Source organism: Psammomys obesus, unplaced genomic scaffold, assembly GCF_907164565.1.
Source record: "Psammomys obesus unplaced genomic scaffold, mPsaObe1.curated_primary_1811, whole genome shotgun sequence".
Classification (NCBI taxonomy): Eukaryota; Metazoa; Chordata; class Mammalia; order Rodentia; family Muridae; genus Psammomys; species Psammomys obesus.
The window spans coordinates 8029716-8052876 of NW_026587556.1; the positions used below are offsets into that span (position 1 = coordinate 8029716).

General features: G+C 40.3%; 1 protein-coding gene across 4 annotated transcripts in view; it reads left to right on the forward strand.

Annotated features, from left to right (window-relative positions):
- Nucleotides 1-3643: 3643 nt before the first annotated feature.
- The window catches only part of Amph (amphiphysin), a 200798-nt gene continuing 181280 nt past the window's right edge, over nucleotides 3644-23161 (forward strand). Inside the window, exon 1 of one of the 4 annotated variants that reach the window (XM_055603943.1) lies at nucleotides 3644-3812. In XM_055603943.1, coding sequence (XP_055459918.1) covers nucleotides 3744-3812 — 69 coding nt within the window. In that variant the 5' untranslated portion in view covers nucleotides 3644-3743. The remainder of the gene's footprint in view (nucleotides 3813-23161) is intronic. The other 3 variants (XM_055603944.1, XM_055603946.1, XM_055603947.1) reach the window with 3 other exon arrangements.

Sequence of the window (23161 nt, forward strand, 5' to 3'; positions counted from 1 at the left end):
CTAGTCTCACGTATTTGAATGCTTGGCCCACAGAGAATGGCCTTATTGGTGTGGGTGTGGCCTTGTTGGAGGAAAAGTGTCATTGTTGGGATGGGCTTTTAGGTCTTCTATGCTTAAGCTATGCCCAGGGTAGAACTTGAGCCTCCTCCTAGCTGCCATTGGATCAAGAGGTAGAATTCTTGGCACCTCCAGTACCAAGTCTGCCTGCATGCTGCCATGCTTTCCATCATGATGATAATGAGCTAAACATCTGAAACTGTAAGCCAGCCCCAGCTAAATATTTCCTTTATAAGAGTTGCCTTGGTCATGGTGTCTCTTCACAGAAATAAAACTCTAGGACAGGCAGTGACAGAGGAGGCAGGATTAGGAGTAAAGGTTTTTAATGAGAAACAGGGAAACAATTCAAGAATCCCAGACTCAGGCTTCTTAAGGGGTGTCTCTGATCCCTGACAGTATGCCTGCCATCATAAATGTTCATGATCCAGTCTAGTGGTATTTTTTTGTTGTTTTTTTTTTTTTGTCTGTTTTTTTGCTTGTTTGCTTTGCTTTGTTTTGTTTTGAGACAGGGTTTCTCTGGGCAGCCCTTGGCTGTCCTGGAATTCCCTCTGTAGACCAGAATGGCCTTGAACTCACAGAGATCCAACTGCCCATGTGTGCTGGGATTAAAGGTGTGGGCTACCATGCCTGGCCTTCTACTGGAATTTTAAAGAACTATTTCCAAAACACCTACTACATATAATCTAAAATGCTTGGTCAACATTTACAGAGTGTCTAGAATGAGCCCTTTGGCAACTTGCAAATAGGGAGTCATCTATCTCTTAATTGGTAAATTGCGATATGTTTTGTTTGTTTGTTTGTTGTTGTTTGTTTTGTTTTTCACCTAATAACTGTTTAACATACTCAGCCTGACTTTCAGATGCAATTACCAAGAAATGACAAGACTCTTGCCACAGAACTAGAATTGGGCACCCAGATAATAAGAAGTATTAACCATTTGCAACTTTATTTCAGGAGATGTATGTTGAGTTCAAAGATTGTGTTTGAGAAATAACTTCAAAAGAGACAAAGAGTAGTTCTGTTATGATTGATAGCTTGGGGAAAAGTAAATTTCCCAGTTGGAATGCCTCTCCCTTGTTTATAAGGAGAGAACATTGTTATCTGCAGAGGGAGTTGAAGCCAACTCCTTGACAGAGCAGAAAGTGTCCAGGCACTGATGCTGTAAAAGGGACCATGAAGAGATAAATTCCAGCACATTCTGATCTCTTCTGTCATTTTTAAGGTTGTATTCTCTGTCCAAATCTCAGGGCGAAACCAAGGTTCTGAGTCCCTCTTCCTTCACTAGAGAGAACTGACTAAAATGTCTAACTTTAAGTTGTCTTTTTCACTGTATGTTGAACAAGAGCAAGAATCAACATTCTCATTTCTTTGTAAGGTAAACATCTGCTTATGTGGACTGCTCTAAACAGAGTGGCCAACCCATTTTGCTTTGCCCAACACCCCCCAGTTTTAGCATTGAGAGTCTTGTGTCCTGAGAAGCAATTCATTACCAGGCAAATTGGACAGAAAATCCTAGGGAAGAGTTATGGGAGCAGATGAGCTATTCAAGGTGCCTAGTGTTTATGAAACAATGGTGTTTATTTTCCGTTCTGCATTCTGGACTGGGATCCACTGGACAGCTCTTCTTCAGGGCTTGGTCATGTGTCTGTGTGGCCACATTCAGCTAGGGAGTTGGTTGAATAATTGGGACATTTGTGTTTTCTTTCTCCAATGCATGCAAAAACAAAAAACAAAAAAACAACAACAACAACAACAAAAACCTCTTCCCTTCCCATATGGCCTCTTCATAGCCATTGCTTGTTTGTTTCTATTTAATTTTAATATCAGGGTAGTTGAGTCTTTTTTACTTGGCTATAGAGGGTTCCACAGAGTGTAAATTCCATCGAGCTTTTCAAGGCTGAGACCTTCACCTGGCACACTGCCCTTACACCATATCTTATGCATTCAAGTGGCAACAGCGCCCTTCCAAAACCGAGGCACTGGAACTATAGCCAACAGGAGGATGATGCTAGGGGCTGCTCTAGAGGAGAGCAGGACACTCACTTCCCTGTTTTGGTGCCTGCCACTACCTCTGACTTACGATTGTTGGATGCCACCCCCCTGTCTCTGGTCTAACCCTAAGTGAAGCCTGAAAATGAATAGATGAATAGTTTTCCTGTTGTCAGAGCCTTCTGGAGCTTCCTTTCTGCCTAACCTTTGCCAGATGCACATAGGAGCACATCTTCCTGTTAAGACTGTCAAAAAGGGCCACCTTTAATTCCCCCCTCTCAAGAAGCAGAAAAAGGCAGGTCTCTTTGAGTTCAAGGCCAGCATGGTCTACATAGCCAGTTCCAGGACAGCCAGTGTAATGAGCATAGTTTTTTGTTTTTTTTAAAAGCCTTTAAGACATATAAAAATAGCTTCGTCAGAAACCTCCACTACACCCAAGGCTCCACTTGATAACCAGATAGCAGCAGCATCATCCCCTAAAGATAACCAGACACAGGCCTAGCACAGGACGATGCCCATTGGACAGTACATAAAGAGAGACCAAGAACAGTGCTCTGCTTGGCACATCTGGGGAGACCTTGATCTGCTCTGTGGCTGGAGAGTTAGCCCCAGGGTTCTGATCGTCGAATCAGAGACAACTGCTAGAGACTGGACCTGTCCTTTAGCTGAGATACGTGGCACAGGCAAGCAGCCTTGGCGAGGTAGGCCTAGGAGCGTAGTTAGGAACTTAGAGTCTGAACTTTGTGTGACGACTCTCAGCATAAGGAAATAGAACTTTTTGTTAAACTAACTGCAACTGCACGTCTCTACCTTCTTACCCGCTACAGTTGGCGCAGTGGGCAGGATCACACAGAAAGAGCCTGTCTCAAAAAACAACAGAACAAACACAACTGACGGAAGGTTGTTAAGGAGCCCTCACGTGACCCGGATATCCGAGAAAGCCCCCAGTCACTGCTCTTCTCACTGCACTACTTCTTGGGAAAACTGCTGGCTGCGTGGGAATTTGAGAGCTGGCAAGGTGCAGCACCTGTCTGTAGGAGCTGGCCCTTCTCAGCATGGGCTTCTCCACTCCCAAGCCCCATATTCAAAATGAAATAAGTGTCACAGCGGTCCCTCCACCTTCTCTCTTTTGCAAACTGTCCTGCAGGGACTTTGCAGTCAGCCTCCCTCACGGGTATGAGATTCTGCAGGGTGGGTAGCTGGGCTCATTCCTTCTCCACTCAAGGTGTTTTGAGGAGGTCATCATTTGGTGTTTTAGAGCCTTGCAAATTCTTCCCCACTTCCTCGCGTTCTTTAGTTGGGGGCCTTCTGACTCTCCTTGTCATGAACCTTCTGTTATCCGCCCCTCTTTTCCCCCTGGCCCCCCAGTTGCCTCCAAGCCCTAGGATTGTGAGGACTCTTCCATTTTCATCACCTTCTGACCTCCTTCTCCATCCCAGTGGACACTTGGCATTTGATTTCTCCCCTCCCCTTCCACGCACCTCACTCCTGGCGGTGTCACCCCTAGAGGTCGCACCTCCGCTCTATCTCTTTAAGCCGGTCCCCGTCGCTGCGCCCCTCCCTCACCCGTTGCCTCCTCTGCTCCTCACGCCTCTGCTGCTCCTCCTCCCGCTCCTCCTCCTCCTCTTCCTGGGTTCCTCCGCCGCTGCCGGCCGGCTGCGCGCTCTGCTCTTCCAGCACTGCGGACCGCAGCAACCATGGCCGACATCAAGACGGGCATCTTCGCCAAGAACGTGCAGAAGCGGCTCAACCGCGCGCAGGAAAAGGTCAGCAGAGGGCGGCTGGCTGCGGGGCAGGTGGCGCGAGGCGGTGCTGGTGCCGACGGCGGTGCTGGCCTCGCGCAGGCTGCGCGCTGCAGGGCCGCGGGTCCAGGTGCGGCGCGCTGCGGAGCCCGAGCAAGCGTGGAGCGGAGGAGTCCCCTGTCTCTGCTCCTAGCCTTTGCAGTCGGGCAGGATCCATTCAGACAGTGTGGGCACAGCCCGGCGGTGGGCACGCGAGGGATCAGCAGACCCCCGGACCCCCAGGCGCGGAGTGCTCCAGACTCCTAAAGCCCGCCCAGGGTGGCCACTCCTGGGCACGCCTCCCAAGACTAGGGATGGCAGGTGCAGCTGCTCTTTGGCTGCACCCGGAGCAGACCGGGTCCCTGGGCGCCTCCATCTCCCCGCGCCTGCATCTCCCGAGCTCAGGCTCTCCCGCACGCAGCTCAGGCTTCCGCGGCCACAGATCCGGGAGGGAGATTGTCGCATCTCTTCTTCATGGGTGGGGGTGTTGTGGCTAGTTGAGTGAGGTCGATCGAAACGAATGACTTTAAACAGAGAAGACACTCCCGGATGTGCTGGACCAATGGGACTGGCAATAAACAAGCAGCACCTCAGTACAGTGGTGACCTGGAGTTCCAGCGAACACACACTTCCCCCTATGTATCCGCGTCGATTTTAAAGCTGGTGCCCTCTGGAAGGTCAAAAATAAATAACCTCGACCTCAGAGTTCTCCTCTGCACATCTCTGCACAAAATGCTTGTTTCTCTACTTAAGAAGAAGCAGAACAAAACCCACTTTTTTCAGAGGAGCTGGGGTCGCAGGTTTTTTTTTTTTCTTCCTTTTTTTTTTTTTTTTTAAGTTTAAGAGTAAATTACTCATTCTAATTAATGTCTCTTCCAGAGGGATATGAACAAACTCAACCCAGATCCATAGCAAGACCATCTCTGGTGTGTGTGTGTGTGTGTGTGTGTGTGTGTGTGTGTGCTCGTGAGCATTTTACAGGCGCTGGGTTCCCTAGCTTCCCTACTGTATCTGACCCTCCTAAGGTCTTCGTGAGTCCTAAGCAAAAGACATTTGTACTGGAGCTTGAGCACTTTATTTGAAAGTGAACTTGAGCTAGCGATCCATCCCCAGCTGGGAAACTGAACTTCATCTGCTTCACATGACATTAATTTCTGTCCCTGGGACGATGGATGTTTGTCTTTCTGGAAATCAGATTTTCCTTGTTTCTCACTCTGACAGTACTTACCCTCTTTATATCCAGTTTACAGGCTGCCCCCAGTTCGAGCCGCGCAAAGAGCTGAGCCAGGGGGCATAGAACTCTGCCATTTCCCAGGCTCGGTGGCGGCCTGAAGTCCCTCCCAGCGCTGTAAGAGGATTGTATTGCTTTTAATATCTACTCAAGCTCATCCTGAACTCCAGGGTCCTCCTCCTGCCACTCCCTCGGAAGCTGAATTAGCCAAGCTACTGGTCCCTTTCCATCCCCGTGTGCTGGTCCAGAAATGTTTGCCAGCCTCGAGATCTAGAAAAGACTTGGTCGTCATTTTCCCACATTTCATTTCATCCGCTTGTACTTACCCTCCCCCTAAAATAATCACTTGAATCTTTTGTCTGAGGCTTTTCACTGAGTTGGCTTCCCATCTGTGAAGTGATTTTGTGATACGGTTTGCTTTTTTACGTATTAATCTAGGCCACCAGCTGTTAATATGTTCCAAAAAAAAAAAAAAATGAAAGGAACTGTAGTCTTTCCATCCCAACCTGTACGAACCATTGAAAACTAATTTCTTCATGCTTAAAGTCGAATGTATATTCTGCTGTCCATTGTGGATGATGCCCACTCTTCAATAACTGGCAGTTCAAGGGGCCTTCACAAGGCTTCGAGTCTCTTATTTTCTTCCCTGGGATTATTACTTACGTATTGTGCCTGTTGTGCTATATAGGGAGTTAAGACACCAAGAGGCTGATAGGAGGGATTCTGTCCCGTCTTTGAACCTGGGCGGCACTGGGGTATGGTGGACAGGAGGGGATGCAGCTGCTCAGCGCTGCCCAGCGCTGCCCAGCGCTGCCCAGCGCTGCCCAGCTGACAGCTGTGCTTGTTGGAATTTCCCTGTCGGTCCCCTCTTTCTCCTTCTTTGGTCTCTTCCTCCCAGTTCATGCTGCTCCCCATTTCACTAACTGGATGCCACACATGTTTGTCAGACCCATGGCTCCTTGCTTGGATAAAGAGGATTTTGTTAAAGAAGGCTGACTTTCTTCTCAACTCTGCCCCACTTAATGACTTGAGCACAGTCTGGCTGCAGATGCCTGCCTGCAATTACTCTCTGAGGTGACTTACAGCTTTCTGCAAATTTAAAATGTGTGTGTGTTTTCTCTTAAATCAAAAGTCAGTGAGAGTTCATAGGAGAAAGAATTACATATACATGTAAAGAGGAGCTAAATGCAACAGATTAGGAATGTCATAGCTCTGCCTTCTAGAGATTTTACTATCTTCACTTCTCAGTCTTTTGGCTAAGATAACGCAGAGACTTTATTCTTATCTGACATGTGGTCTATGAGACATTCCACACACACATGCACATGCTTATACAACTGAATGGGCTTAACCTCCACTGTTGGGTAACATTTATTTCCTTAAATAATTGTGAACTGCCTTCTAGCCATGTGCATATTATACATGACTCAATATAATATTGAAACATACAGACTTTAATGAATTATACTTTTAGATATTTATTTCTCACTGTTTCTTTATATAAAGGCAAGCCAGTAAGACCAGGGAGAATATTTGCACACAGTCATAATTATGACCTTCGGTCAATTTCTAAAAATAATTATGCATATTTTTATTATGGCTGAATTGCTTCCTGACTATTTAGATCTTCTTTTCCTTTCCAGCAGTCCATGGGACACTAGCCAGCTTTGAGTAATAGCATTTAGGTGTATTCTTGGGAAAAGTAGTTTATTATTAATGTCATTTGTTTACTCCTTGAAATTGGAACTGTTATATTCCCCTTTGTTTTCAATTTGTTTTGAAATTTCACGTTAAATCTTGTTATATGTAAGGGCAACGATGCTACTAATTTTAAGGCTTAGAACTTTTTTTTTTTTTTTTTTTTTTGCTTTTGTGTTCACTTTTGAAGAGTTATTTTTTATGATAATGGCAGTGTTTATGTGAAGATTCGTAAATCTATCAGTTGGATTGCATGGCTTTTCTTTGAGGTGGGTAAGTCAGGATCCCACCAACTGTCAGGAAAATCAAACTGACTTAGAAGAATTTAATCAGTCATAATAAAACTAAATAATAATTTACATTTAGACCTTGCACATAAGACAGTTAATTGATTTTTACTATATTAATATGTGTTCTAACTAGATGTCTATGCATTCTTGCACATACATAAATGTATGCATATTTACGCACATTATATATATTAAATTGTGTAATTAACTCAGGTACCTTTACTACTCTCATTTTGCAGATGAGGAAGAGGTTGATGACACAGTTAACTCATAGCAAGTCTGATTTGCACTTGAGCAACCCATTGAGCTCCTACAGTACACCTCTTTTGATTAGAACCAGACAAACTTGAAGCCTCCATGCAATCAGGGCACAGGTGTCATTCTACTTGTTTCTCTTGCTAGCCCCAGGAAAGCACATGTCTTTCGTTCAGAATTTTTATAGATTTTTTTTTGGGGGGGAGGGTAGCTCTCACTGGTCGCAGTGGATCTTGTACCTATGTCTAAGGGAGAAAATGTACTATGAGTAAGGACCAAGACAGTAGTTGATTTGGGTCTGAGTCACACACCATTGCTAGAACAAATGGGGATGGAGAGACCCCTTTACCTGCGGAGGCTCACAGCAGAGGAAGGAAAAAGTTCAGAGTGCAGAAGAAAGTAGCTCCTGGGGTAGCAGAATAAAAGCTGCTACCAAGGAATCTCTTGGATGCCTTCTCCCCACGGTTATGTAAATAACCACATATCAATCATTAACCATTTAATATTTAAAAATTCTCATCAACTTAATGTACCTATTTAAAAAAAAATCAGATATCAGTAAAAAAATACTTAGCAGTGTCCTTTCCTGTCCTCTTGAGCCTCTAGCTTTGCTTTGTAGAGGTGACTTTTACTAACCACAAGATTTCTTAAAATTATGTTTCTGCAGCTATCTATCGACTTAACTATCCATCCATAGTTGAGGGTGATAGATAAGGACTCAGGTCATTTGCACTCACCTCTTTACTTGCCCATGCTATAACAAGAATGGTTGTACATTCAGCTGGCACGTGTCTGTATCTGGATATCTGTATGTGCCTCCAGATCAAGTTACTGAATGGCTCATGCCATTCTAGACACTGATCTGTCTTCTTGTTTTTCTAGTTCTTTGCCTTTTTCTGTTCAAATGTTTTAATTCCCTTGGTGTCGATTCTGTTAAGAGAGCCTATTCCTCAGTGGGCAGTTACTTATTGGTAATTTTGTTTATTTCCTTTAGGGACTTATCTCTTGAAGTCTGTTGCTTGTCTTTCTCTTGCATGGCTTATATTTTTCTTGTTTTACAGAAGCTCTTTATATATAAAGATATTAATCTGTTGTCAGATATTGTGAGTATTTTCTCCCCTACATATGACAGCATGCCAAGCAATGAACATGTCACCGTAAAGGAGCCTTAAATATCACACTGCCTCTGATTTTGGAGAAAATGTTGTAAGGATTTTGCTGGCTGTTCGCATTGCTCTTCTGTGAAGGCATCACATGATCTATAATAATTCCTATGTGTGCTGTCCATGAGGGAAACTTTATAATTATTAAGTTGAACTGTGTGGTTTTCCATGTTTACAAGTCAATTAGATATTGACAGACTCACATGGTTCTTATCAATATCAATTGAATGAAATGAGAGAAAAGAATGTTGTCTCCTAGCACATGCCTAGTCATATAGCATGTAAGTTCTCTGCAAATTCTTGATTTATTGATGGTGATGTTTATGCTTATTATTAGATGTAAGACTAGTTTTTTACGTGCATGTGTGCACATGTATATATGTGACGTTTTGCCTGCAATATTCTTTACATGAATATAGGAGTCTTGCCCACAGAAGAATACCTTGAATGGCTGTGACGATGTCTGTGGCACCAAGAATATTCAATTTCTGGGACACATCCTCATTTCTCTTTTTAGATTTACCCAAGGCTTTGTTGTTGCCTACTTCATATGTTACAAACATGTACCTCCCTTTAAGGACCAACTGTCCACACACAAAAAAGCATATCCTGGAAACTTAATTCTTATACAACAGAAATATTGAGGAGGGGTCTGATGGGAGGAACTTAAGTCATGAGAGGCATAGCCTTAGGGATGGATGGATGGATGGGTGGATGGATGGATGGGTGGATGGATGGATGGATGGATGGATGGATGGATGGATGATAATTTCCTAGGGCTTGCAGCTGCTGTGTGATCTGTTACTCTCTCTTTCACATCAGCCTTCTGCCATGGAGTAATAGGGGATGAAGGCTCTGTTCGTATGTTGGTCCCTCTGCCTAATACTTCCCAACCTCTGGAACTGTGAGAGATGAATCTCTGTTCATTATAAATTATATGCTTTCAGGTGTCCTATTATGGAATCACAAACCAGACCAGGCCACCCTCTCCTAAGACAAACTCACCGCCCTCTGATTGAATTCAAAATTGTGACAATGAAAAATAACAGTTAATATGACATTTTTGTTCAAGTGAGGTTTTCTTCTATTTTGTTTCCACAAAGTCAGGTGCCCATGCACCCTGCTTTCAAAGCATGAGTAAACTTGAGAATTAAGATTACAGGAAGTCATGTTTAAACCCTAGCGTTATTACCATTACGCTTTGTAACATGACTTATTTGGGGGAAGCTGTGCATGTTTATATACAAATCACATATAGATATAATTTGATTATATATAATGCATTATACATATACATACACATTCACATATATATCTAGCTATCTCTACACACATGTCATAAAAGATTAATTTGAAGTAAACTGAAAAGGAGAGGCTAGGTATGGAGACATATGTTTTAATTACGTATTTTTATCATTTATTAAAGAAATTTCTATGTAATTATTCAAATGCCATTAAAAAGTTCTAGACATTTATAATATGAACCTTCTGGGTTGAACGCCTAAGAAAGTGGGCTGGAAGTTCCTGCACAGAGAATGAAGGTGTAAAACTTCCTTTGTCACAAGTACAGTTTGCTCCACATTCATAGTAATGGTGAACATCCCAAGATGAAAATGCTGTCATCATAGCATTCAAGAATCCCTTCAAGACTCTACTTGTAAAATATTATAATGGCTGTACACACACACACACACACACACACACACACACACACACACACACACGTGGCATCATGCAGAATTAAAGTGCTAACCATCACAATTTCTGAAAGTACATTAGTGGGCTGCCTTTCAACATGAAAATTCTAAACCTGTATTCTTATTGATTCAAAATCTAAATTTAAGTATTTTCCTTAGCTGGTGTTGTACTTTCTAAACACACGTGAGAAACATTTCTAATTTGAAAAGCTGTACGAAGCCACAGAGAAGCTCTTAGTTTTGAAATAATTTTTACTCCATAAGCACCTAACAGTCTTGATAACCTTGACACTACTTAGAACAGATGCACAAAGATCAGAAAACTACCATTTTGCTCGTTTTCATGTTATTCTGATGCCGTTATTTAGTTGAAAGCCTATTGAATGAGCGGAGAAACTTGAATATAAGATAATGATACGTATTAGCAAACCTGTATTTGTTTTTCCTATCTTAAAGTGTCCTTAATTTAATGAAACGCTCATGGCCCATGAATAAATGCACCTTGTCCTTACATCTAACCTCCCATACAGGATGCTAAGTTTATACTATCAATTGTTATTCTATTGTCAAGTCAATCCAGCAAAAGTTTCTACTTCAGTTGGAGACATTTGTTAAGAATCTAATATGTCAAAGGCACTTGCTAGCAACAGACATATCTTATATTATTCAATAATAATAAATTTATTTGACATTTATTAAATATAAATAAACTTTATCTTTGCACATACAAGAAACTGCATAATTATTTATGAAAATCTTAATAAAAATTTCTGCATGGGAAAATACATATAAAATATATAAAAATATAAAAATTGTATTATTAATATTACTTAATAAGTAGTAAGTATTTAATAATAGTTATATAATTATTAAATTAAATGTTTGTGATATCTGCATAAAGCAAGTTTTATCAGGCAATTTATTTATTTATTTATTTTTCTTTTTATTTTATTAATTATACTTTATTCACTTTGTATCCTCCCCATAAGCCCCTCCCTTCTCCCCTCCCGGTCCCACCCTCCCTCCCCCTTCTTCATGCATGCTCCTCCCCAGGTCCACTGATAGGGGAGGTCCTCCTCTCCTTCCTTCTGATCTTAGTCTATCAGATCATATCAGGAGTGGCTGCATTGTCCTCTTCTGTGGCCTGGTAAGGCTGCTTTCCCCTTCAGGTGATCAAAGAGCAGGCCAATCAGTTTATGTCAGAGGCAGTCCCTCTTCCCATTACTATGTAACCCACTTGGACACTGAACTGCCATGGGCTACATCTGTGCAGAGGTTCTAGGTTATCTCCATGCTGGTACTTGGTTGGAGTATGAGTCTCTGGGAAGACCCCTGAGTTCAAATTTTCTGGTTCTGTTGCTCTCCTTGTGGGGTTCCTTTCCTTTCCAGATCTTACTATTTCCCACTTCTTTAATAAGATTCCGTGCACTCTGCCCAACAGTTGGCCATAAGTCTCAGCATCTGCTTTGATAGTCTGCAGGGCAGAGCCTTTCAGAGGCCCTCTGCAACAGGTTCCTAGCTTGTTTCCTGTTTTCTTCTTCTTCTGATGTCCATCCTCTTTGCCTTTTGGGATGGGGATTGAGCGTTTTAGTCAGGGTTCTCTCTCTTGATTAGTTTCTTTAGAGGTACAGATTTTAGTAGGTTTATCCTATGTTATATGTCTACATGAGGAGTATATACTGTGTGTGTCTTTCTGCTTCTGGGACAGCTCATTCAGGATGATCCTTTCCAGGTCCCACCATTTACCGGCAACTTTCATGGTTTCCTTATTTTTCATTGCTGAGTAAAACTCCATTGTGTAGATGTACCACAATTTCTGCATCCATTCTTCAGTTGAGAGGCATCTGGGCTGTTTCTAGCTTCTGGCTATTACAAATAAAGCTGCTACAAACGTGGTTGAACAAATGTCCTTATTGTGTACTTGAGCCTCTTTTGGATAGATGCCTAGAAGTGGTATGGCTGGATCTTACGAAAGTGCTATTCCTAGTTGTCTGAGAAAGCACAAAATTGATTTCCAGAGTAGTTGTACAAGTTTACATTCCCACCAGCACTTTCTCCACAACCTCTCCAGCATGTGTTGTCACTTGAGTGTTTTTCATCTTGGCCATTCTGATGGGTGTAAGAAGAAATCTCAGGGTCGTTTTGATTTTCATTTCCCTAATGGTTAATTTCTTCCCTGACCCAGCTGTCATTTAGCAGCAAGTTGTTCAGTTTCCCTGTCTGTGTAGGCTTTTTGCTATTTCTGTTGTTGTTGAGGTCCACCTTTATTCCATGGTGATCAGACAGGATACAAGGGATTATTTCAATCTTCTTGTATCTGTTGAGGCTCGCTTTCTGACCAACTATATGGTCTATTTTGGAGAAGGTTCCATGAGGTGCTGAGAAGAAGGCAAATTCTTTTGTGTTTGGATGTAAGGTTCTGTATATGTCTGTTAGGTCCATTTGATTCATGACTTCTGTTAGAGACATTGTTTCTTTGTATAATTTCTGTTTTGCTGACCTGTCCTTTGTTGAGAGTGGGGTATTGAAGTCTCCCACTATTAATGTGTGGGGATCTATATGTGGTTTCAGTTTTATCAATGTTTCTTTTACAAATGTGGGTGCTCTTGTATTTGGGGCATAGATGTTCAGGATTGTGATGTCTTCCTGGTGGAATTTTCCCTTGATAAGTATGAAGTGTCCTTCCCCATCTCTTTTTATTAATTTTGGTTGAAAGTCTATTTTATCAGATATGAGGATGGCTACTCCTGCTTGCTTCTTGCGTCCCTTTGCTTGGAAAGCTGTCTTCCAGCCCTTTACCCTCAGATAATGTCTATTTTTGTCAGGCCATTTATTTTTAAAGACTTCAGATAATTTTGTATTTTAAGTAGTAAATTTTTTTAAATTATGCTATAGATATTAACATTTTAGACACAATAACACTGCATTATATGAACATAATTTTGTCTTTTTGTGACATTCATTTGGTTGTGTGGCCTGACCTGGGCTTGGACTTTCTCCAGGTTATGCTTATACTTGAAATAAAACAGTCAACAAAATTGTCCTCCTCATACACACAGAGCAGCAGTAACTGAAGAAACTTTTATCTTTGCACATACAAGAAACTGCATAATTATTTATGAAAATCTTAATTAAAATTCCTGCATGGGAAAATACATATAAAATATATAAAAATATAAGTATAGGGACCAAACCTAGAGAAAGAGGGTTGGAAACCCTTGTATGAAGATGGGTGATAAAAAGCTAAGGTCTTTAGGATGGTTTGAAGGTTTTGGGTATGTACAGTGAGGGTAGGAATGAGAGAAACATAGAACTCAGGAAACATTCCATGCCTCTTTCTCTCTGCCTGTGTTCACTGAGCATGAATAAGATCTGTACAGAATATAGAATCAACTGTAAATGTTGATTACTCCTTCCACCATTTAGATATTTAACTATGCAAAAGAGATTCCCCAACTAACATGTTCCAACCTCAGTAACAGTTCCTCTTTAGTGCATTCGGAATTCAGCTCATCTATTGACAGGCTCTTCAGGGACATACTTGCCCCCTGGCCCACAATCAAGACACTGGGTCAGAGATGATTCATACTGTGAGTTAGTAGTCATACAAAACTCCTTTGTTCCAAGTAGTTGAATCCAACTCAGCTAGCTTTCATGGACTGGGTTTCTTACCTTGAACTATTAGAAGTTCAATATAAAAGTGAATCATAAAATTCTCAAATGTTACACAGATATAAAGATTATTTTGTCTCTAAATGGTTTGATCACATTTGAAATTCTCATATTTAAATAGATGTGTATGTGTGTCTGTTTGTGTATGTGTGTATATGCAACTATTTTGACACCCTTGTAGTAGATAAAAAAATGAGTGTTGGGCTACATACTATTATTATTTGCCCTGTAATTATTGTGGCAGTATTATTTGACCCACTATGACAAATAATACGACACAGACACCTGTTATACTTTAAAATTGCCTTATTACCTTGGACAGGGCGATATTTCACCTATGCTGACTCAGTAACCTCATCATCTATCTCCCGGCCCCCATCCAATGCCATCCACTTTAGCCATCTTTATCTGGGCTACCTTTCATCCATAATCTTATAAATCCTTGCTTTTATTCTTCTTCTGGGCCTATCCATGCAATTCTTAGAGTCCTTACTCCTTCTCCACCTAACCCACCATGGCGACTGCCTTATTCCTCTCTTCCTGTCTATTTGTTTCCCGTGATTCTCCTGTCCTCAAAAGCCCACCTACCCCACACCTACCCCATTCTGCCCTGCCCAGGAATAGGCCGTTTAATTAGCCAATCAGGTACATTTATACAACAAGGATTGGTGTATCGAAGCAACAATATACCTAGCATCAGATCAACCCCCAACACATATTCATGTAGAAGAGAAAAAGGAGGAGGGGGGAAAGACAAACCTGGTCAAGGCTGGTGCCATCTTGTTTCTGATGTGCATCTCCTTGCTTATTTTGTAGGCAGTGTTTCTTGATCTATGAATAATCAGTATGAAATTATTTACAGTTTGGGAAGAGAACCTTTAGTTGCATGTAATCTTCTCAACTTCACTGAATCATGTGTTACAAACACTTAAAATAGCACAAATAGGCCACGCCTTGGGGGCTGTCCTAATTTGTGGGAGTATGGCCTGGAAGGATGAAGAACAGGGTTATACCTTTGATCTAAAGTCCATCAGTATTTGAGTCATCATTATGGACTGATCCCTACAGATTAAACATCCCCTATGTAGCCTACAGATTATGTAGTACAGGGTCTACTTCTGGTCTCATCTCTTTGCTCAATGAGCTCTCTCTTAAGTATCTTCAGGAAAAAGATTCTAGACTTACCTTTCATCCTTCACAAAATGCTTGTTTCCATTGGAGCAGGTAGTGCTCTTGAACTGTGAAGTAAGACATATGGCCTACATTTCAAGGCCCTCTTGGGGATGCACATTGGTTTATCATCTCTCCTTAAACATGGAGGAAGAATCTGGAAATCAGCTCCTCCCAGGTACTGTGGCCAGAAGAGCTCAGATTCCCAGACCCAGATACTGGTTTCCCAGATTAGGATCTCTTAAATAAGACTTGAGCATCTATATTTAAATAAGTTCCTCTGGTGGTTTTAAGCCATGATGAATTCTGCAAAGCACAACACAGTACTTTGAGTTGAGTGTTTGGCTTTGGCTTCTCATTTAAAAGCTTGTAGTATTCTGATGTGGATAGGAAGCTTGACTCCAGTGTAGGAGAGAGAAGTTGGGGAAAGAGTGCCCTGTAGGATGCCTTTAGAATATCCCTATTCTTGAAGAAGCCTACATAAATGTCAAAGATATTGTTCAGTTTTCTGGAAGCCAAATTGGCTTCCAGTTGCTTCTGGAAGTATGTCAGAGACCAAATGGCTTCCTTATTGGGAATTTGGTACATGGCATGGATGCTTGCAATGCATAATGTATTCTGTGTAATCTGATTCTGCAGAGCCCAATCTTTATTTATAGCAGCAGTGGTTGATGCAGCAGTCTCAGCAGACACAGGAAGATGAAATGCCTACTAACAAACCATTGCTTGTTTTTGTTTGTTGTTGTTGTGTTTTTGTAGGTAGCAGGAGATGAATGGGTTTGAAGAATATTTATATTTTGCTCTGATCATGTCTGTTTTGCACTATGGAAAAATAATCAAATTGCTTAAAGTGATGGTAAGAAGTGATCAAAACTCAAAGGAAGCTCCATTTTCCTAGAAACCTTTTTATTATTTCCTTGAAGGCTTATGTGCCACTAGTCACAGCAGATAGTGCTTTGTAGTTTCTCGTTATGTCTTTCTTTAATTTTGGATCTAGGTAGTAAACTCTTGAGAAAATAGGGTTATGTTCCTTCCTCTTTCATATTTTTATAAGCGTTCAAAAGATTAGTGTTAATTTTATTTTTAAAATGTTGGGAGACTTCACCAGTGAGGCAATCTAGGCTCAGTTTTGTGTGTGTGAAAATGTGATTACTAGTAAAGTTTCTTGGCATAAAGTCTATTTAGCCTGTTTGTGTCTACTTTATTTTGTCTCTGCAAATTTTGCCTTTTCTAGTAATTTTAAATAGATGGAATCACACAGTACTGCTTGTCTGACTAATAACTGACATGTCTTAATATAAGAACTGTGCATAAGCCAGGCCTGGAAGTGCCTGATGCTGATGCCAGGGTGGGAAGAAGGAGGCAAAAGGCTAAGAACTCAGACTCACTCTCATCTACAGAGCTTGCTAGGGGCCAGCGTGCCTCCTAGTATCAAACATCATTTATTAATTTTCTATACAATTCCTTTAGAGTACTTGACATACAAATTTTGTCTTTTCATTTTCTTAGTGTCATTTGAATTACCAAGGTTTATGTATTAATATTGTCACTCATACAATGTTATGTATTAATAGTATATTAGTACATACATATGTATTAATATTTATATAATAATATTATGTATTAATTTTGTCATTTCTGTATAGGGACATTTATGTATAAATGACAATATTATACATAAATGACAATTTTAATGTATATAAATGAATACATGTATAATATTTATGTATATAAATGAATATATTGTCTTTTTTTCCTTTCATTTGTAACTTCTGCCATTAGTGTCTTGTCTAAAAAGTCTTTGCCTAGTCCAAGGTCACAAAGCTGTTCTTCAATATGACTTATAGCTTTAGTGTATAATGCACTATGGATTAAGTTTGGACCCTTATGTGAAGGATCTGATTATTTTTCTGTTTTGAGTTTTTGATTGATTGAATTTTGAGGCACACATATGTGCAATTTCGTTGGCATCGTTTGTTGTGGAAACAATAGTTCCTACAGTATATTATATAAGTACCTCTATCAAAGTCAATTGACTATATATACATCATGGTAAATGGGTAGAGATTGGGCCAGTCCTGGTGTCCATCCTTTTCTTAAAACAGTATCATGCTTCCTTGTGGTGTTACAGTAAACTTTGAAACTATATAATTAGCTCCTTTGACACTGTTCTTTTTCAACTATATTTGCTCTCTTAGGTGCTTTGCTTGGCTGACAGTGTTGGGATCAAGTTGACAATTGCTTCAAAAAATAAGATGAATTTTTTAATAAAGACTGCTTTGAATGAATATAAGAAATGAAGAAGAATTACTCTATTAACAGTATTTGAACCTTCACTCCACAAACATAGAATGTTTCTTCATTTGTATTTTTGTGGCAATGGTCTATAGCCTTTTGTATACAAATTTTGTACTTGTTAAATTTATTTCTAAGTATTTTATTCTTTCATTCCAATTATCAATCTACTGTCTTAGGAACTAACTAGAGTTCTGTGAGAACCGTATTAGTATTTTCTAAAGGTGGTAATCTAGTTTGTTGGTTAGATTTTTGTCAATGTGACACACTGACACAAGCGATGGTCACCTGCAAAATGGCAGTATAAGTCGAGAAATTACCTCTTTCAGATTGTACCATGGGCATGTATGTGTAATGTGTAACATTTTCTTGAATAATGACAGATGTGTAAGGACCCAGCCTGCTGTGTGTGTTACTACCTCTGGGTAAGTGTTGGGGTTATATAAGAAAAGAAAACTGGGCAAGCCATGGAGAGCCATTAATCCTGCCCTGCTCCCATAAGCAGCATTCATCCATAATCTGTTTCATTTCCTGCTTCAGCTTCCTCTTACGATGGGATGGACTGTGAGCTGTGAGACAAAATAAAGTCTTTTCTCACCAAGTTGCTTTTGGTTATGATATTTTGTCCCAACAATAGAAAGTGCACAAGGACACCAAGTGACCTATTTAGATTACCTTTAAGAGGTGCCACCTTTTAAACGTACCACCATGACTTCATCATTGCACTGTGAAACTCACTTTCTAGCCCAAGAGTTTTGGGAGGAGTCTTAGGGTTTCATTGCTGTGAAGAGACACCATGACCAAGGCAACTCTTATAAAGGAAAACATTTAATTGGGCTGGCTTACACTTTCAGAAGTACAGTCCATTATAACCACTGTGGGAAGAATGGCTGTGTGGAGGTAGACATGGTGGTGGAGGAGTTGAGAGTTCTTCATCGTGATCCACAGGAAGCAAGGAGAGGCGGGATTCCACACTGGGCAGACCGTGAGCATAGGAGACCTCAAAACCTGTCCGCACAGTGACATACTACCTCCAGCAAGGCTACACCTCTTCATAGTGCCTCTTCCATGGGCCAAGCTTGTAAGCACGTAGGTCTATGGGGTCCATATCCATTCAAACTATCACAGGAGGACACAGTCAATCACAGCGGTATGTTTTGAATGCATCGTTAGGATAGACACATTCTAGCTTTTGGAGGTATTGCCAGAAGTGATGTATCAAATTTACACCCCCCAACCCCCATACAATTGTGAGAGTTTAGGAAGTTTATGTCTTAAGTTAGATGTTTGAACCAAGTTGTATTTGTCCACTATTCTATGCCCAGAGGTCTCATTATTGTGTTGAATATGTAATTTTTCTCTGTATCTTAGGTATATTCATAGGGATATGTCTCCCCATAGAACTGTCAACATTTTGTATTTTAATTAGGTGGTAGGATAATGGTGATAATGGTCACTTTTTAACTCATGTTGCATCTCCCTTGTATAGATATTGTTTGTGTAATGGGGATCAGGAAGACTGTGGTACAGACAGTTCATGGAGGCAGGGATCATTCTGCTATATTTTTGTCACCCATCCACTAAGTATCCAATGGCTGGTGGCTTTTCCTTCATTTGTACATGGTTTCCTAACTCACGATCTGCATCTCTGGGCTTAGCCAAGGCCCAATGGCATGACATTATCTTATACCCTCACTCTGGATTTTCCAGTCACATGGCCACTGCCATGACAATGGAACTATCTTCTAAGGTGCCATGTTTCCTAGTCTGATTTTCATGTATTTGAGTCTTCATGACATTTGTATCATAGACAGCTTATGGAAAGTAAACTTTGGGTCTTCTTTATCTTGTACCATGCAACCACTGTTACATAGTTGTGTCCTAGGTTGTTCAAGGGGCGATCTAAGACATGATCTTTCTGTGTGCTCAATGGGACATAAGGACATAGCTCTTCTCTAATCCTTTTGTTATCCGTGTCCTAGGTTGTTAGAGGGGTATTATAAGAGGTGATTTTTCTGTGGTGTTCAATGGGACATAAGGACACAGCTCTCCTCTAATCCTTTTGTTATCCTCACTTCAAAGAGAGGAGATGGAATAATGAGGACATTTCCCCACCTCTTTTTTCTTTTGTTCTTAGAAAGAAAGGCTCCCTTTACTCCCTTATACTCTTCTTATACAGAACTTGTTAGACTGTCATGGGTGGAAGGGAAATTGCATTAACACCAAGAGGAAGGACTCTGGAGGCTAGAGCGTCCTGGTTTTCTTTTCCTTTATGGCCTTTGGTATACTCATGAGAAAAATGAAGAATTACAGATATTTGTCCGTGAAACATATTAAAGTTTATTCCCTGCTGTGTTTGCACAAAAAAATTGTGTCTTACTATCTTCTAGGCAATACTATGAGTGATTTATATACATTACTCATTTGATTCTTCATAGAAACCATCTAATAGATAAAATGATTGGCACACAGAAAGAAAACAGGAAATTAGCTTGAGATTATTTTCCTCATTATGTATGCAATTGGGATTTGATCTTGATGTCTTGTTCCAGAGAACTCAGGTTTTTCTGAAATACTATAGATTGAAATGCAGTGTTGATGTCATCATTTTTTCATGGTGTTTTCTTGCAGCAATTCAAGGTATTCTTATGCCTTGGATTCTTAGGATATCAAAGGATAATTTGGAGGTAACAGTAAGACTATTGAAGGTAATTTAGTGAGTGTCTTAGTTAGGGTTTATATGATGATAAAGCACCATGACCCAAAGTATCTTGGGGAGGAAATGGTTTATTTCACCTTTCAATGCTGCATTAACACTCTATCACTGAGCAACATCAGGACAGGAACTCTAGGCAGTAACCTGGAGGCAGGAACTGGAGCAGAAGCCATGTGGGTGGGGGGGAAAGGCTGTTTACAGATTTGTTCTCCATGGCTGGCTTAGCTTGCTTTCTTATACAACTTGGGACATCCAGCCCAACCATGGCACCAACCCCTGTTTGTTAGTCTCTCTTCCATAAATCATTAATCAAGAAAATACACTATGGACTTTCCTATAGGCCATCTAGTAGAAGCATTTTTAAAATAACTTCTTTCCAGATAACTCTAGCTTGTGTCAAGTTGAAAAACAAAACAATGGCAACAGCAACAACAGCAAACCCATTGAAAAATTCCAAGTGCTGAAAGGTTTCAGTTGTTTCCAGATATTCCAAGTGGTGCCATTTTTTTTCCCCTTGAGTCCTGGGGGTTGTACTAAAAACCTTCTGCCAACCAGGCTGGTGATAAACTACACACCTGAACTTCTGAGCTGGTAATTTTGTCATTAGATGGTTGTATTTGGTTCTGTGGATGGGGTGTGTGTGGAGAAACCCTCTAGATTCAACTCCGTTTTTTGATGAAGTCACTCTCACCTTAGTTTCCTTATAGGTCAGTCATTGGTCTGTGTATGGTATATATATATATATATATATATATATATATATATATATATATATATGCTGCTTAAGACATCACAGTCCTATTCCTTTTCCTTTATGGCAGTCTTTTTTTCTTAATACACTATTTTTTCTAAAGCAAGGCAACTGTTATGACAATCTACTGGTTTTTATTTTATGACATTCTCATATGAGAAGGAATCATTGTAGTTTGGATTCTTAGAGTCTCAAAGGATGATTTGAAGATCACATAAAGAATATCTGGTAATTTAATTTATTATAAGACAATATTATATTAAATTGAAATAGCTTATCTCAATTTAAAATACTAAGGAAAGTAGAGAAATATGTACCATCAAAAACCGACCTTACAAACAGGAGAGAGTAGAGCCTTGGCAGAATGTGTGCCTTGACAGAATGACAAAGGGCAGTTTTCTGCATAATTCAGGTACTTTCAAAGTCATCAGAACACTTGTGTGAGTTCTATATATTCTTAATAGTAGCTTATACATGCTAAGAATTTATATTTCAGTTTAACGTAAGCTCACTTCAAGACATTTATTTTCATCTTCCCAGATATTCCAGAGCTCTCAACTTGACGTGAAACTCTGGCATTGTATGCTAACTTAATTTTGTAATTTGTTATCTAGCAGACATTGCAGGATGTCTCTAATATTAATTCTTCCCTTTGTCTTTAATAGCATTATTGGGATATGGTTATCCAGACACAAAGGACACTTTCCAGTTTCATTTGCACTTAGATGTGTCATATGCTTCAACTCTGACCAATGGGAGATGGACACAGAAGGTTAACAACTTCTAGATCTTGATCATTTCTGGGTATGAATATGTGCATGCCCTGGCTGGAGGAGAAAATGCTAGTTTATGTTATATGATGGACTCATGCCATCTCATTCATTAATTATAACAGGACAATGAGATCAGAGGAGTATGGGTCTTCTGGCAACCTGGGCTTCTTAACTGCCACAGTGATGTGTTAGAGAAAAAACTTCATTCTGCAGAAGCTACTGAGTTGTTTTTAAGATTTTCTTTCTGAAGCTAAACCTCTGTCCTAACAATTTAGTTTGAATCATTAGAAATTGATACATTTTGGTGTCAACAGATGAAAAATATTATCAGTTTCATAGAATTCAAATTAAATCTGCACATTTATTTATTTTTTTAATTGAGTTTTTACAACCTACTGTCTGAGACTGTCTTTGGAAGTGGAGCAATTTAAGAATGGTGAAAAATGACTGAGGGACAGTAGAGAAGCCCTCGGTTCAGAATAGGAGACAAGAAGCAGATGACAAAATACTTAAGAATTGTCTAAGTTATCTATCTGTTCTTCTGTGACAATTTGAATGAGAATGTCTCCCATAGACTCAGATGTTTGAGTATTCAGTCCCCAGTTGGTGGAGCTGTTTGGGTGGATTTAGGAGGTGTGGCCTTGCTGGAGAAAGAATGTCACTGAAGGTAGGCTTTGAGGTTTCAAAAACTTCCCACAATTCCCAGTGTGCTCTTTGCTTCTTGTCTGTAAGTTAAGGTAGGGCTCTCAGCCTGCTGCTCTTGTCATCATGCCTGCCTACTGCGATGCTTCTTCACCACGATGGTTATGTACTCCTATCCTTCTAGATACATAAGCCCAAAGAAATTCTTCCTTCTATGAGGTGTCTTGGTGGCAACACTTAATTACAGCAATAGAAAAGTAACTAGTACAGATTTTTTTTTTTAAATGCGATACATCCCTTTAGAATGAAGGTAGTTTTATTTGATAGTAGCGGTCTGTCAATGGATGGCATTGGGAGCTGAACTATGGGCTATATTCCCATTGAATTGTTATGTGAATGACCCACCTTATTGGGTGTGATAATTGGAGCTGAAAATGTTGTCAGGGGTCTGTTTAGAGTGACTAACTTCTATAGAAGGGGCAGCTTTGGTAAAAGATAAGCTATAAGCAGTGGCAATTGGGCTGAGAGGAAACTAGGACTATTTGCATGCATTTTGGGATATTAGAAGAAGCTTTGGAATGTGAATCTTGACTTTCTGACTTTCTAGCTATGTGGTGATGGTTAAAGCTTTCTAAACCCATGACTGTCCTGGAAAACAGAACAGGATGCTTACAGATTGATTGTGAGGTTAGAGTTAGAACTAATGATTCAAATATTGGCACAGTTTTTAGTATTTCTACAGAATTAAGTGCTAGCTATTTTAATTTGTTTGGATGTCATTCTTGAGGTGATACGTTTATGCTATATTTATATATCTTAAACCTTCCTTTAGAATAGATGGCAAAAGGAAGCTGTAAGTATATTCTGCATGCATCTAGTTGGGCTAATGAGCTGCCCCAGATGTCCTGGGGAACGAGACCACTTGGCAGCGTTGGCAGCAATCTGTGACCTTGCAGACAGGTATGTGGGCCTCTGTCTCAG